At 37.0% G+C, this 16,629-nt stretch overlaps 1 protein-coding gene across 5 annotated transcripts in view; it reads right to left on the bottom strand.

Moving 5' to 3' along the window:
- The window catches only part of alk (ALK receptor tyrosine kinase), a 1,762,427-nt gene that overhangs the window by 84,319 nt on the left and 1,661,479 nt on the right, over positions 1-16,629 (bottom strand). For 4 of the 5 annotated variants that reach the window (XM_039748331.1, XM_039748333.1, XM_039748334.1 and 1 more), the window contains one exon: positions 10,967-11,017. The exons of the other annotated variant lie outside the window; for it this stretch is intronic. In XM_039748331.1, the coding sequence (XP_039604265.1) occupies positions 10,967-11,017 (51 nt within the window). The remainder of the gene's footprint in view (positions 1-10,966; positions 11,018-16,629) is intronic. 5 annotated transcript variants of the gene reach the window in all.

Raw genomic sequence — 16,629 nt, 5'->3', positions numbered from 1 at the left:
TTTGTCAAAGTATTTGAACATTTTATGTTAAAAATACCAATTCCACTTATTTAAAAAATGTATTTCTAATAGTATAATTTCCTTTCAATTCATGGCTAAAATGACCATGGTATCCTGTGGACTAGTGTTCCATTATGATTTTCCTTTGATTGTTTCTGGAAAATTGTTTTTCAGTGTTTGTAGTCTAAAGGGATGTGCACACTTAATTGGGAACTGCATGACAATGCAGGCTCCCATACGGTTTGCAGAGATACTACAATGTGCTGTTATTGTTTTCACATTATTTATGCACATGAATGATGCTGCTGTTGCACCTCAGAAACGTGACCACAAATCATATTTTTACTTTAAAATGTGCAACAAAAATGGAGAGGAAATAGCAGGGTGGGGATGTGGTCTGTAGAGTGAGATGAAGGCCAAGTAAGTGGAGTAACAATTGGTTTAATCAAATTTAAATTTAAATGAAGTATTGAAATCCAAGTCTACAATATATAAATGAATACAGATATTTAATTACATGTGTGTATGTATCTTTAGATCTCAGAACACTTTATTGTCAGTATGTGCAACATGCCAAAAATGGTTGTGGTGCATTGCCAACAAATACACTCATTATACAATACACAATGAACTAAATTTTACAGAAACACAGTGCCTAAACATTCTCAAGCAACCACATGATGCCTAAACATTTTCAAGAACAAAGTGTATCACCAGTAATTGGGGTGAATACCTACAATATGCAATAAAAATGTGTAGATTACACAGAAGAGAGAAAAAAAAGACCAAACTCCTGATATAGTGCCAAAACAAGTTATTGACTGGGAACAGATGGTGTAGTGAAATTTGACAGTAGGATAAAGTGTCTGCATGTGCAAAAGACAGACCAACACCTGATACAGTGTGACAACTAATATTGATTGTAAAAACTAAATATAGATTGAAGTTCAGGTTTTCTAAAGTAGTGCAAACAGAGGAGAGAAACATCCAGACATGGCCAGTGGGAGATTTACAACCGGATTGATAAGTGATCTGTATGCAAAATGGGGCTTAAAGAGCTGTACAGCTACTGGAAAGAAGATGTGGACTTGGTGTGTACTCAGGGTGATGATGGAACTGTACCTCCTCAATGAGGGCAGTTTTTTGAAAAGATGATGGCCTCGTGGGCTGGAGTCAGCAGAAATCTTACCCACTTTCCTCTTTGTCCTGGTAGTGAGCAAGTCCTTTAGAGATGGAAACTGACAGGCAATGGTCTTTTCAGCAGAGTGTACCTTCATACGTATACATGCATATTCTAAGAATATATATGAACATATAGTAAATGAGATGTGCTACATCATTCCTTAGCATGATACGGCTCCCTAAATTTATTCCATGCACCTGTCTACCACTGCAGTGCAGTCCGCACTTCTTTCTGAACTCAGCATTACACCCAAGTAGCAGAACTTTCCCACTTTTTCCAAAATAACTCCACCAACAGTATGCAAATTTCCACTTAACTACATGAACATTCTATACCTTTCGCACTCACTTTCTGTAAAGGTTGCACTTACTAACTGCAGACTACCTTTCACACCACTACACTTTCTATGCAAACTCTTCTGACAAAGCATGCACCATACTAGGTTTAGCCCAATACCATTTCCCCACATTCCACAAACCATACACCCACTTCTTCTACTCCTCCTGCCCTTTTGGTTCCAAACATTACTTCAGTCTTTCCTGAAATTAACCTTGCTTCCAAACTAGCTTCCCATTACAGTACCTTCTCCTAGAACTTCTTTCAGTTACTATGTGAAATTTAACATACAAGAGCTCTCATGCACTTCTGTGGTCAACAACTCCATCACGATCACGAAAAACAGTTGACCAGAACAGATTACTGGTGTAGCACCTTTCCCTCAAAACTTTCACTGTCTGCATCTACTGTTATGATCACAATTCACTCTAAACTGACATCACAACATGCACTAACCATTCACCTACACCTCGCATTCTCAAAGTTCATCTCACTACAACTGAAAGCACTCTGTAAAATGCCTTCTCCAAATTTACAAATGCAGATGTAGTTTCTTTATGTTCCACCTGATGCTTTTCTTGAATTTGGCTGACAAAAAAGGTCACATCTGTTGTTCTGTTCTCAGGTATGAAAACCCAACTGCATTTCATTAACTTTTTTTTATTTGACCCCAGATTATTTTCTCTACTACCTACTCAGCCATTTTCATTATCTGATCCAAGAGCTTGATAGCTCAGTATGAGCCATATCACCCTTTCCTTTACTATATATACTGGAATGAGCACACGTTTTCCGATTTTCAGGATTCCTCTTTGCATATACAACCATGTTGCACAAGTTTGTCAACCCTTCTGCTCTATGATCTTCTTCTGTCTTAAACATTTCAACATCACTGAAGTTAGGTCCACTATTTCACCTACTCTCATCTTTTTCAGCACGTGGCTGTTTGTGTACTAAAATGTTAGAAAGTGACTTCTTTAAACCACCTGTTATCATGCAGTTACAATTCCATATTTTCCTCTAAAACCCTACCAAAGAAAAATAGAACATTAAATGAGTGACACTAGCAAACCTAACTGCTATCTGGATAGACAATATTGCAGTTATACACAGTGTCAACAGAGAGAACAGACTAGATAAGCTTCTTAGAGAAAAGTAAGAATAAATCAGGAACTTCATCCTTTTCTACTCAAAATAACTCCACCTCTTAATTATATTTATCCTTCAGATGACAAAGCCAAATCTTTAACACGACGAGTGTTCATTTTATAATACTAATGTTGAAACTGTTAAAAAAGCTATTCAATACATACTGTATTATGTTCAAGTTTTGGAGCACACTGAATGTTTGGTTTAATTGCTAAAATATACATTTTAATGTTTTTACGTTTGAATTATTAGGATCTGTCTGTTTTTTTTTTTTGTTACTTCCTCCTCTGTTAATTTGATGCAAATGTGACAGTATGCTCTGTTTCTTAATTGTTAATTTGGTGAATTATTTGAATTAGCTAGTACAAGTACTTTTTTTGCATATAAAACTTATAGAAACTATAGAAAATAATTTTAATGATTGTGTTTTTATATATTAATGATTCTTTATGAGTAAAAACTATTATTAGTACATCTCCCAGTGAAACTTGCTTTATTACCACTTATATTTTGTGAACTGATAACCAACCGTAGATGGCTGAAACAACTATAATCACTTCTTTTACCAATATTCATTAGTTTATCTGCACTGCAGAATAAAGATTTCATGATATCGACTAAACTGTTCCAATAAAAGATGAAGCTGAATTTACCAGTGATGAGTACATACAGTACAAACAAATTACATGGCACTGATCTTTTCAATTTAGACCTCAAGGTTGTTCTGTTTAACCACCCATATCACTGGCCTGTCCCATAGACAGTACTCACCTCATAATATCACCTTCAGGAACAATCAAAAGATCTGCTCCACTGTTCTTATTAATACACCGAATCAGTGTCCTCCTCCAGATGGTGTCTCTCTATCCCTTGTTACTCTAGTTTCTCATTATAATTACATTCTTTCAACTAGCTCATCTGGACACACTTAAAACTCACATTATGGCATTTATACACGCTGCACCACATGAAAACTTACAGGTCCAGGCTTAAACCTCTTTTTAGGAAAACAAGCTTGGCTGTTTATGTGACTGCCTATGAGGAACATGCTTTGGTTGTTTTTCTTAGGAAACTTTGCTTAATGTGGTAAGTGATATTCTTCACATCTTTTACAACTCTGTCATGGGCAGTACAATCTTCTACGCTGTGGTGTGCTGGGCTGGCACTGTCATTTCAAGAGTGGCCCACTGAATCAACAAGCTAATTAAAAGTGACTGCATAATGCCTCACTGTGATTGTGACAGCCAAGTTAGGAGTTTTTCTTACTTTTAAATATCCTTCAGTAATATCCACTTATAGAGCTTATGTAAAAGACCACATCTGGGGGGCAAAAAATCTCTGTCTCTCATATATATATATATATATATATATATATATATATATATATATATATATATATATATATATATATATATATATATATATATATATATATATATATATATATATATATATATATATATATATATATATATATATATATATATATATATATATATATATATATATATATATATATATATATAAATAAAGAAAGAAAAACCAGGACTGCCAAATAGCATCCTACATGGTCAGCATACTCCCAGGACACATTTCTCTACTATTAATAAGATTCTAAACCTGATAATTTTCCTGTCATTGTCTCTTCTGAAACTTTGTCAAGAATTCCTGTCCTGTTTGAACAACGAGATAGATTTCATCTATTTAAAGCTTTATAATGGTCCAACTGCTTAGTCAGAACACTTTTCATCCCTTACTTTAACTGGTAGTTGCTTATCTAGTTTTACATTTTTGGATCATCCCACAGTCCATAAGCATATTATGACCAATGTGGTCACCACCTATCTTCTGGAACCCATGCCCTCCTCTCTAATTAAGGCTGATCTTCTTCTCCTTCATTTTATTACTATTATCATTAACACATACCTTCATACTGGATTAGTTCCTTCAAGCCTTAAGATGGCTGCTATTGCATCCATCCGCAAAAATTGGCATGGACCAATCACAGTACAAGAAACTACAGAATAGTGATCTGCTGGCTGTAGATGCTCATGGTCTAGATAGATAGATAGATACTTTATTAATCCCAAGGGGAAATTCACATAATCCAGCAGCAGTATACTGATACAAAGAAACAATATTAAATTAAATAGTAATAAAAATGAAAAAAATAAAAATAAAATTAATGGTAGCATTTACTCCCTTGGGTGGAATTGAAGAGTTACATAGTGTGGGGGAGGAACGATCTCCTCAGTCTGTCAGTGGAGCAAGACAGTGACAAAAGTCTGTCACAGAAGCTACTCCTCTGCCTGGAGATGACACTGTTCAGTGGATGCAGTGGATTATTCATGATTGACAGGAGTTTGCTTAATGCCCGTCGCTCTGCCACAGATGTTAAACTGTCCAAATTTACTCCTACAATAGAGCCTGCCTTCTTAACAAGTTTGTCCAGGCGTGAGGCGTCTTTCATCTTTATGCTGCCACCCCAGCACACCACCGTGTAGAAGAGGGCACTCGCCACAACCGTCTGGTAGAACATCTGCAGCATCTTAATAATAATAATGGTCTGTTAACATTTGTAATCTTCCTGGACCTTAATGCAACCATGATTCATGATAGTCTCCTGTCTAGACTTGAGCATGCATTAAACATCATTGGAAGTACTCTTGCCTGGTTGAAATTTTTACATATGGACTGAATGAATTAAAACAGTGTTTGATTGATCATTGTCATAGATTAGATGCAAAAACAGAGGGCATAATCATCTCATCCCAAAGTGTTTTAAGAAAAATGGACAATTTTTCTTTAACAATCCCATGTTTTATTACATAACTATCTATAAAAGTAAAAAAATCTTTGTGTCATTCTTTACCCCACACTCTCTTTTGAAGTACATACTGTATCAATACCATCACTCGGGCAGCTTTTTTTCATTTGAAGCAAATTGCAAGGTTGGATTCCTGTCTCTCTCTCAGATATTGTATTCAAGACCCTTCCTAACGCTTTTGTCACCTTGCGACTTGGTTTAATTTTTTCTTTACTAAAACCATATACCTTACCACATCCTCTTTGTTCCTCTGATACCTTATTGTTAAACATCCCATTTTGCAGGTGTCACTCCGTTTGTGACAGAGCCTTTAGTGTAGTGGGTTGTGGAATGCCCTGCCTCTGGAGCTGCATGCATGCACCTCACTGTCTTCTTTTAAATTTCAACTTAGAATCCATCTTTTTAGTGTTGTATAACTTCTGCTGACTTTTTTTGTTTTTATTGTCTTTTTTCTGCATTTTTTGCTGAACAGAGTTCAGGGTATTTTGAAAGGTGCTTTCAAATAAAATGTTTTATTCACAGTTTAGTATTAACATGTCAATATATTTGATTATCATTACAGTGTATCAGCAATCCTAAACATAAATGAAGTGGATCTTTATTTCCATCCATCCATCCATTTTCCAACCCGCTGAATCCGAACAGAGGGTCACGGGGGCTGCTGGAGCCAATCCCAGCCAACACAGGGCACAAGGCAGGAACCAATCCCGGGCAGGGTGCCAACCTACCGCAGGACACACACACAAACACACCCACACACTAGGGCCAATTTAGAATCACCCATCCACCTAACCTGCATGCCTTTGGACTGTGTGAGGAAACCGGAGCGCCCAGAGGAAACCCACGCAGACACGGGGAGAACATGCAAACTCCACGGAGGTAGGACCCAGGAAGCGAACCCGGGTCTCCTAACTGCGAGGCAGCAGTGCTACCACCACGCCGCCATGCCGCCCATCTTTATTTCTCTTTAATATATTAATCTATTATCTGTTCACCAAGAACAAAAGTCTTACACATAAGTAATGGTTTTAATATGTAAACAATCATGTGATCATTAGTGTCCAATCCTACTTAGCCTTTGCTTCCACTAAGATATTGGACACAGACGATGCTAAATTATAACTCACTGAAGAGAGATTCTCTCTATGTGACCATCTGACCACATCCCACAATGAAATATCCCTTAAAAACCCAGAGTGTGCAAAAAAAATAACATCTCCCAGGGTTGTGTGGTACACTTTACTAACTCCTTGTTTTCACACACAAGTTTTCCAGAAATACAAACTGCCTTGTCAGCTGCAACAGAGGAAAAACAGCTATACAGAATGTATTGAACATTTCAAGTTGTTTGGCCTTATTGGGGACACATCATTTGGCACTAAGCTGTAAATTCTAAAGCACTACAAGAGTATATAAAAGAATCAATCATAAAACTGCAAAAAATACAAACTGTCACAGTTAATTTTATGTACAGTTACAGGAAAACTTGCAACAAAATGTCAATTACAAAGTATGACTTCTTTAAACAACACATTGCTAAAATGTTTAATTAACCTTGAAAAAGATGCTTACATTTGTCAGAGAACATCCCTTTGACATTTCATTGTTGAATTACATGTTTATATAATTATTGTATGAGGAGCATAGATCAGTGAGCATCATTCAGTTTTATTTCATTCCCTCTGAGCAGTGATATTTTACTGTGTTCATTAGTAAGCAACTGAAGACAAAGAAAAATTGCCTTGCATTTTACATTTGTAACTGCACAAATGAGCATCGAGCAGACAAAACTGTAATCTGATTGAGGGGAAGGGTCAATGCGGGGAAGAAAAAAGAATGATAAAATTACATTTACTGAATTTAGAAAACAAATATTTTTTTATCATCAACACTCAGAACATAGAAAAAAGTATAGAGTAAAAACATTAAGATAGACTTCGGAATGGTTCTTCTTTTTACCATTTTGAAATGAGACAGTGATAGATTTGATTCAAGTCATCAAGAGGAAAATAAAAGTAGTGGTTAATTATTAAATAAAAGGACAAGTGTCCGCGTGTCCATCCTGTTAATATGTCTCTGCCATTGTAATAAAATGCATTACATTTGTCATTACAATCCCATAATGATTGGCATATAATAGAGATATCTGCATTGCATTTGTCCTTCCAACAGACAGTGCATCACAAACATTTGTAATACTGTACTGAATTTTATTACCACAAATATTTGTGATGTGCCATCTGTTTGGAATAAGAAATGCAATGCATTTTATTAAAACATGCAATACAAAATACATTTCAAAAGATGATGCGCCGGAAATATTAAGGCTGAGGTCAACATTGATTGCTGTACTTAGATTTCAACCATCTTAGACTGGTAGCACAACTTGTACCTACCTAGAAGAGCAACAATGGTTATTGGAAATATGAATTATCAAACAGCCTCATACAATCTACTTTGACATTCAGTGAAGTGTTAAAAATGTGAAATATGAAATAAATTTCAAATCTTATTTGCAGTAAGCGCATTTAAAATATTATATAGAAACTTTGTTTTAGGTTATAACTAAGCTACACCTGCACCCACACATTTTGGCCAATGGGCATTAGCAGGTGAAGAAACATTAGTGGAGCTGCAGTGGCAGCAGTCTCTTAGCTGTCTCCCTGATTCCAATTTATATATTTATTTTTACAGAAAATCTGCACAGGAAAGAGTTAATCCTTGATACTGCGGGAAAAAGAGTAACCATAACCCCTAAATCAAAACTCTCCTTGTGAAATGTGAAGAACTTTCTGCTAATTTTCCTTGGAAAGAGATTCAGAATAATTACCAAAAAGTAATGCTAGTGTGAGCTTTGAACTGGCAAGTATATTGTAGTTTCAAAGTTAAATAGAATAAAATTAATCTAGTATAAAACATTATTTGTTCAAATTAAAAACACTATTATACTAAGCCATGATGAGTTTAAACTTATGTCAGAAAATGTAATTATTTAAAAAGAGATTAAACTTTTAAGCATAGTTGTATAGTTGTCAAATTTAAGACAATATTGCTGATTTCCATCAGAGACATTGTGGAGGCTAGTTCATCTGGTGAATTACCCTTCTTTTCCCACAAAACCTCAATCTAAAAACCACTTATTACATATTAGCAGTGAGTGGTTTTAATATTTGATAGGCTAAAGTGAAAGGCAATGCTATGATGTGTTTCATGCACATGAAATACTCATAGAGACGACCCGCAAATAAGGAAGTGAATTGGGTAACTCTGCTGTGCACAAAAGTTTAAAAATAAACTTTATCATGAACAAAGTAAAACACACATTGATTCTTGTGCAGGTATTATTTTGAAATTGCACAAGCTTATTAGAGATAAAGAACCTGAGATAACTATTTTAGCTACTTTAAGTACTCTGCAGATTAATACATTTAAATAGCAAATGTGTACATTGTGGAATTTTCTTTGAGGAGATTTGCTTACCAGGGGTTGAGCTAAAAGGTTTTGGGCATCTTTTTTATTAATATGGCAGACACTTAGCATTTATTATAACTGTTGTACCTTTGGTTCATGCTTTTAGAAAAGGTGACTTGCAAGAACAGAATATGTCATATAAAAAAAAAACTGTACTAGTATTTTTTAACATATTAAGTGACTTGCAAAGGGTCCTGTAGTGAAGTGAAGGCAAGACTGAAATAGCAGACTTGTGCTTTTTGTACAGCAAAGAAGCCACTGCGCAATAATTTGAGAATAATTTTGTGGAGGAATTTTGTACACTGTGGAAACACTACTATCCTTTTTGTGACAGGGACAATTAAAATTTCTCTCATTTTCTTTGAAGAATTAAAGTTTGAGAAACTGAACATAAATCATTATGTGCTTTAGTTAAAAATTGAACATTTTTTTTCATTATTTTACAGATGCATTAGTAAAAAAAGCATGCAGTAGATATTAAATCTTTTTAACACCAACATTGCAGGATAGCTGCAGTAATCCAAGACAATGCTGTTTCTTTGAACTTCATAATGTAAATGTCACTTCTGTCATATTAAAAAACAATATATTAGGGGAAATCTGCAAGGAACAGATGTAACAGGAATGAGAGCAAAGAGTGGACTACTTGATGAAATGTAATGAACTACCACCATGTTACATTTAATGCTTCATTTTTGGAGCAGAAGGACTGATTGCTAAAGTCCTTGAGAAGTGATTTGCACCACTCTTGACCATCACATCACAGAAAAAAAACTGATGTCCTTGACAAAGTTTAACAGATATGCTGTACATTATAATGGACCAAGGGAAAATAAACCTGTAGCATTTGAAAAATTTTAAATGTGGTAAAATCAGCACTATGGAGTTTTACAATAAATAACAGTCTAACACACAGGGAGTCATAGCAGACCAACAGGATATGTCTGATAAAGCATCAATTGGCCAGATATGATTCATACTTTCAACTAAAACACATTCCAGCATATGCACACAGGCACATTCATTGGAGCAGTGGTTAGCTCTGAAGCTTGTCCATGCCTTAGTCATAATGTTAATGGACATTGTAGACCAACAGTATTCACTATGTCACTCTGGCCTTAACCCTACGACTTTTAAACTGTGGTCATCCATAACCTTCCAAACTTCAATCTCCTGAACACTTCTGCAATGTCCAAAGAAGTTAACAGCCAGAGCACTGTGAGAACCTCAGCTTACTGCTGCATTCGTCTCTCAGCTTTCATTGCAAGCTTCCTGGTAGGATCTGAGTCTGGATTTGTATGCTGAAAAATTATTTAAAAAAAAAAAGCCAATAATAAAATTATTATCTGAGTCCTAATTGGCATCTGTTGTTGCTGTTATGGTCCTTTCTGTCTCCATTATGGTGTCTATAGTGGTACTGTAAACAGAACAGCCTTTCCTTAGTTGTATTCTCGGCATTTAACCTGGTCCATTCATGGAGTTGATGCTCATTGCTTAACATAGTTGACATGCAGTTGAAGCAGAAACCCAGACAACATTTAAGAAGAATCTGGATGAAATATTGGGACAGGACTGAATTGTCTACTCTTGGTTGTCCAATTTCCTATACTATTATGTTCTATGGGTGTTATTGTAGCAAAATTTCTTTAAAGCAATTTTATAATAAAAAATTTGGTGTGACAATCAAGAATTTAATTTTATACCTACCTTCAACAAGGAAAACTATAACAGAAGGAACATAACTTGACAAAACCTTTTAAATATCACACAGATTTTACATCCAATTCATGGACTTATTCTCACAATCAGTTTAAATTAACCACACGAGAAAAGACCCAACAGTTAGAGACACTTGTTTCAATAAAACACACAGAAATAGACTAAAATAATAACTGATTTGGAAGATTACTTTTCTTCAATTTTGAAATAATTTTAAAATATATAGCACATCTCTCTAATATTTTTATTACAAGGATAATCCTTGGTCATTGTTACTGTACCTTGAGGCCCTCCTTCGTGTGTGTCATTCATATTCTTGAAAATCCACAGATCTGTGTATTTAAGAGAGAACGATTTCTTAACAGAATACAAAAAAAAAACCCTAACATGACTAGCTTTTCAGTCAGACCACTATTCATGCAGTTTTGAGTGTTGCTGTTAGAGAGAAGAAGATAATTTCAACATTTCCTGAAAAATGACTCTATCTATTATCGACTTTCATCACTGTAGGCTATTCCGGCAGCATCAGGCTGAAAGCAGAAACCAACTGAGGAAGGCACATAAGTTTATCACAGGCCATATTCACCCACATTCATTCACACTGTGCCAATTTGAAATTACCAATGAAACATACAGTATGTACATCCTTGGAATGTGCAAGAGACCCGCAGTATCAAAACAAAAACTGCAAAACTCCAAACGACCAACGAGGGACGAAGAGTTGAGAGTAGTCACCTGGAGTGACAAGTCTGTTAACGCTAACCACTGTGTCCCTGTGAAGAAACAGTACATGATAACTTATTAACTCTTTGAATGCTCATATGTTCAATTCCATGTTTTTTAATGTTCTGCATTTCACTCATTATTCCCATTTTCTTAATATTTAACATGGTAAAAATATATAGTACATTAAATTCAATTAGATGTGACAGCGTGTGACACACTACAAGGTTTCCAGCAAGCAGCTAATGAACTTCTTCAAATAAATTGATTGTTACAGATTTACAATATTTTACATAACACTTTTTAAATGTTTAAATTAAACATATATAACTAGAAAACATTCACACAGAATACTGATGAGTAAATAAGCCATTGCCCATCAAAAGGTTTGCATTCAGCCACTTCAGTTCCTGGTGAGGTCTAATTTGAAAAAAAAAATATATATACAGGTAGGTATCAGTCTAAACAAATAAATAATATTTTATTAGTTTAATAATGTGAGCAACATTAACATGCAAATGGAATGAAACGTAATTGGATGATACTGGGAGATAATTGTATAACCATACTGTCAATTATAAATTTAATCATTGAATAATTCTTTGTTATGCAGCTCACTTAATAGTATCACAGAGCCATTTAAAATGCTAAAACATTACAATACAGTATCAGATAAAAAAGCCAAAGAATACATATGTTGAAAAAAATCCATCACTGGCAAACAAGATCACTAAAACAACTATCAAAGTATATTGACAGACTATAAAGAACATATTTGATAAGCACAGTATATTTAATAAATCTGCTAATGAATCATTGGCATTCTAGCAGTCATTACTTGCACATGGTTTGCAAAACAAAACATGGTGCCAAAGAGAAAAAGAATTCAAAAGCAGGAAAATTTTAATTTAAACAAAAATAAGAAGAAAGAAAAGACGCAACAAACTGGATATTGACAGATACTCCTATTGAATAAGAACTAGAATACCATGTTCTGCCTAACATAGAGTGTAAGTTCACATAACACAATAGTTTAATATTTTCTAGTTGAGGAAAAAATAAAAGAGGAGAAAAGATTTGTTTTTTTGCTTGCAGAAAATGACTGTTTTATTTATACTTGTTATATTGACTGTAGGGGCCTGGAAGGAATATATATATATATTGTCACACACGTGCAAATAGGACGACGTTGTGTGGACCAAGTAAAGGTAATTCCACGCCAGGCCAGGGGAGGGCGGGGTGCATTAAGCCATCTCCTGCTATCTCTACAGACCAGCCATGGGAAAACCTATCTGAATCAAGAACATCACTTCCAGTTCAGGCGCCATGAAGATTGTCACTTCCGGTCCCGGCTCCCAGGCTGATGTCAGAGAATCATCACTTCCGGTCAACCTACATCACTTCCAGTTAACATACATCACTTCCTGTCTGACCATTTAAAACCGATATCTTTTCAAACTCTCACCAGTTCTGTTTTGGACTCTGCATAATCAACTACTCTCTTGATTGAAAAAACCAAACCTTTGCAGCTAGGAATAATATACGGGTGGCTGCCCCAAACCTTTTTACGTGTGTCGAGTCTCTTCCATTTTATTTTATATATATATATATTGTCACGCATGAGCGCATGGGGAGCGGCTTAAGGACCGGACGGGCGCTGCGATCAGCCGTGCCGGGGAACAGTGGCAGAGTACTAACCTTTCTTCTTTTGTTTCCCTAGAAGGACCGTAATGCCGCCGCCATAAACGTACCCAGAAGTCTACTACTACCTCCAGCTTCTGGGGTCCTTTCTAACCTCTGGTCTCCCAAAGATGACATCACTCTTCCCATCATTCAACACTGATCTCCCCATTATTTCCTCAGCACCATTATAAAATGTATGATGTCCTTTGTTTTGATCGTCTGCTGTACTTTGTAGAAAACACTGACTAATTTTTTTGAACTAACCTTTTCTTTTACAGTATACGGGGCTTAAACCATCCCAAATCTTTATACTTGTCTGTGCTTTATTACAATATATATTATGAGACTTGCCTGGACACCACCAGTCGGAGACCACATCTTTATAAAAGTCACATGTTTATTATTCATTAAATAAACACAGTCCACAAACACTACACAATGCACAAATCAATAATCACCCCAATATTCCTCTTTCTTTTAGTCCTTGGCGTTCCTGGAAGGTTCCTCCGGCATCTTGCAGAGTGTGGCGGAAGTAACTATTTCCAGGTCCCACGAGGTTTAAGGTGCCCTCTGGCGGTGGCCACAGGTCCCAACAAATTATAATCTTTTCTCTCTTTTCCCGTGGTTCTTTCCTGTTCCAGGGCGGTTGCCCCATTGTGGCCCGGAAGCTATTCTTGCCCCCTTCCGGTCCTTTTTAGGCGTCCTGGCTGGGTAAGAACCCCAGCCCTGTGATGTATATATATCGTGTATATATATACACGAGATATATATATATATATATATATATATATATATATATATATATATATATATGATATATATATATATATATATATATGATATATATATATATATGATATATATATATAGATATATATATGATATATATATATATATATATATATATGATATATATATATATATATATATATATATATATATATATATATATACACTCACCTAAAGGATTATTAGGAACACCATACTAATATGGTGTTTGACCCCCTTTCGCCTTCAGAACTGCCTTAATTCTACATGGCATTGATTCAACAAGATGCCAAAAGCATTCTTTAGAAATGTTGGCTCATATTGATAGGATAGCATCTTGCAGTTGATGGAAATTTGTGGGATGCACATCCAGGGCATGAAGCTCCTGTTCCACCACATCCCAAAGATGCTCTATTGGGTTGAGATCTGGTGACTGTGGGGGCCATTTTAGTACAGTGAACTCATTGTCATGTAAAAGAAACCAATGTGAAATGATTCAAGCTTTGTGACATGGTGCATTATCCTGCTGGAAGTAACCATCAGAGGATGGGTACATGGTGGTCATGAAGGGATTGACATGGTCAGAAACAATGCTCAGGTAGCCCGTGGCATTTAAACGATGCCCAATTGGCATTAAGGGGCCTAAAGTGTGCCAAGAAAACATCCCCCACACCATTACCCCACCACCACCAGCTTGCACAGTGGTAACAAGGCATGATGGATCCATGTTCTCATTCTGTTTACGCCAAATTCTGACTCTACCATTTGAATGTCTCAACAGAAATCGAGACTCATCAGACCAGGCAACATTTTTCCAGTCTTCAACTGTCCAATTTTGGTGAGCTCGTGCAAATTGTAGCCTCTTTTTCCTATTTGTAGTGGAGATGAGTGGTACCCGGTGGGGTCTTCTGCTGTTGTAGCCCATCCACCTCAAGGTTGTGCGTGATGTGGCTTCACAAATGCTTTGCTGCATACCTCGGTTATAACAAGTGGTTATTTCAGTCAAAGTTGCTCTTCTATCAGCTTGAATCAGTCGATCCATTCTCCTCTGACCTCTAGCATCAACAAGGCATTTTCGCCAACAGGACTGCCGCATACTGGATGTTTTTCCCTTTTCACACCATTCTTTGTAAACCCTAGAAGTGGTTGTGCGTGAAAATCCCAGTAACTGAGCAGATTGTGAAATACTCAGACCGGCCCGTCTGGCACCAACAACCATGCCACGCTCAAAATTGCTTAAATCACCTTTCTTTCCTATTCTGACATTCAGTTTGGAGTTCAGGAGATTGTCTTGACCAGGACCACACCCCTAAATGCATTGAAGCAACTGCCATGTGATTGGTTGATTAGATAATTGCATTAATGAGAAATTGAACAGGTGTTCCTAATAATCCTTTAGGTATATATACACACTGCTCACAAAAATTAAAGAAACACTTTAAAGAAACACATTAGATACATCAGATCTCAATATGAAGTTGGATATCTATACAAATAACGACAGGGCAATGTCTTAGGAACAAAAGGATGCCAAGTCTTTTAATGGAAATAAAAGTTTTCTGCCTACAGAGGGCTCAATTGTGTAGACACCCTAAAATCAGAGTGAAATGAAGATGTGGCAGGCTAGTCCATTTTTTCAAAAACTTCATTTCTGCTACTCAAAATGCTTTTCAGTATCTTGTGTGGCCCCACGAGCTTGTATGCATGCTTGACAACGTCGGGGCATGCTCCTAATGAGACGACGGATGGTGTCTTGTGGTATTTCCTCCCAGATCTGTATGAGGGCATCCCTGAGCTGTTGTACAGTCTGAGGAGCAACCTGGCGGCGCCTAATGGACCGAAACATAATGTCCCACAGATGTTCTATTGGGTTTAAGTCAGGGGATCGTGAAGGCCATTCAATTGTTTCAATTCCTTCATCCTCCAGGTACTGCCTGCATACTCTTGCCACATGAGGCCGGGCATTGTCGTGCATTAGGAGGAAACCAGGACCTACTGCACCAGCGTAGGGTCTGACAATGGGTTCAAGGATTTCATCTCGATACCTTATGGCAGTCAGAGCACCATTTCCTACGCAGTAGATGTCTGTGCGTCCCTCCATGGATATGCCTCCCCAGACCATCACTGACCCACCACCAAACCTGTCATGTTGAAGGCAGCATATCATTCTCCTTGTCTTCTCCAGACTCTTTCACGTCTATCACAGCTGCTCAGGGTGAACCAGCTCTCGTCTGTAAAAGTACAGGGCCAGTGCTGGACTTGCCAATTCTGGTGTTCTTGAGCAAATGCCAGTCAAGCTCCACGGTGCTGGGCAGTGAGCACAGGGCCCACTACAGGACGTCGGGCCCTCAGGCCATCTTCATGAAGTCTGTTCCTGATTGTTTGGGTAGAGACATTCACACCAGTGGCCCTCTGGAGGTCATTCTGTAGGGCACGAGCAGTGCTCAGCCTGTTCCGCCTTGCACAAAGGAGCAGGTATCGGTCCTGCTGATGGGTTGAGGACCTTCTACGGCCCTGTCCAGCTCTCCGAGAATAACAGCCAGTCTCCTGAAATCTCCTCCATGTTCTGGAGATTGTGCTGGGAGACACATTAAACCTTCTTGCTGCAGCACGTGTGGATGTGCCATCCTGGAGAAGTTGGACAACCTGTGCAACTTCTGTAGGGTTAAGGAATCGCCTCATACTGCCAGTAGAGATAATTACTCAAGCCAAAACTAGCACGAGTGGAAAACCAGCCAAAAAAGATCAAGAGGGAGAAACTTGAAATGAC

Source organism: Polypterus senegalus, chromosome 3 (genome assembly GCF_016835505.1).
Source record: "Polypterus senegalus isolate Bchr_013 chromosome 3, ASM1683550v1, whole genome shotgun sequence".
In the NCBI taxonomy this organism is placed as follows: domain Eukaryota; kingdom Metazoa; phylum Chordata; class Cladistia; order Polypteriformes; family Polypteridae; genus Polypterus; species Polypterus senegalus.
This window is presented reverse-complemented; position numbering and strand designations above follow the sequence as displayed.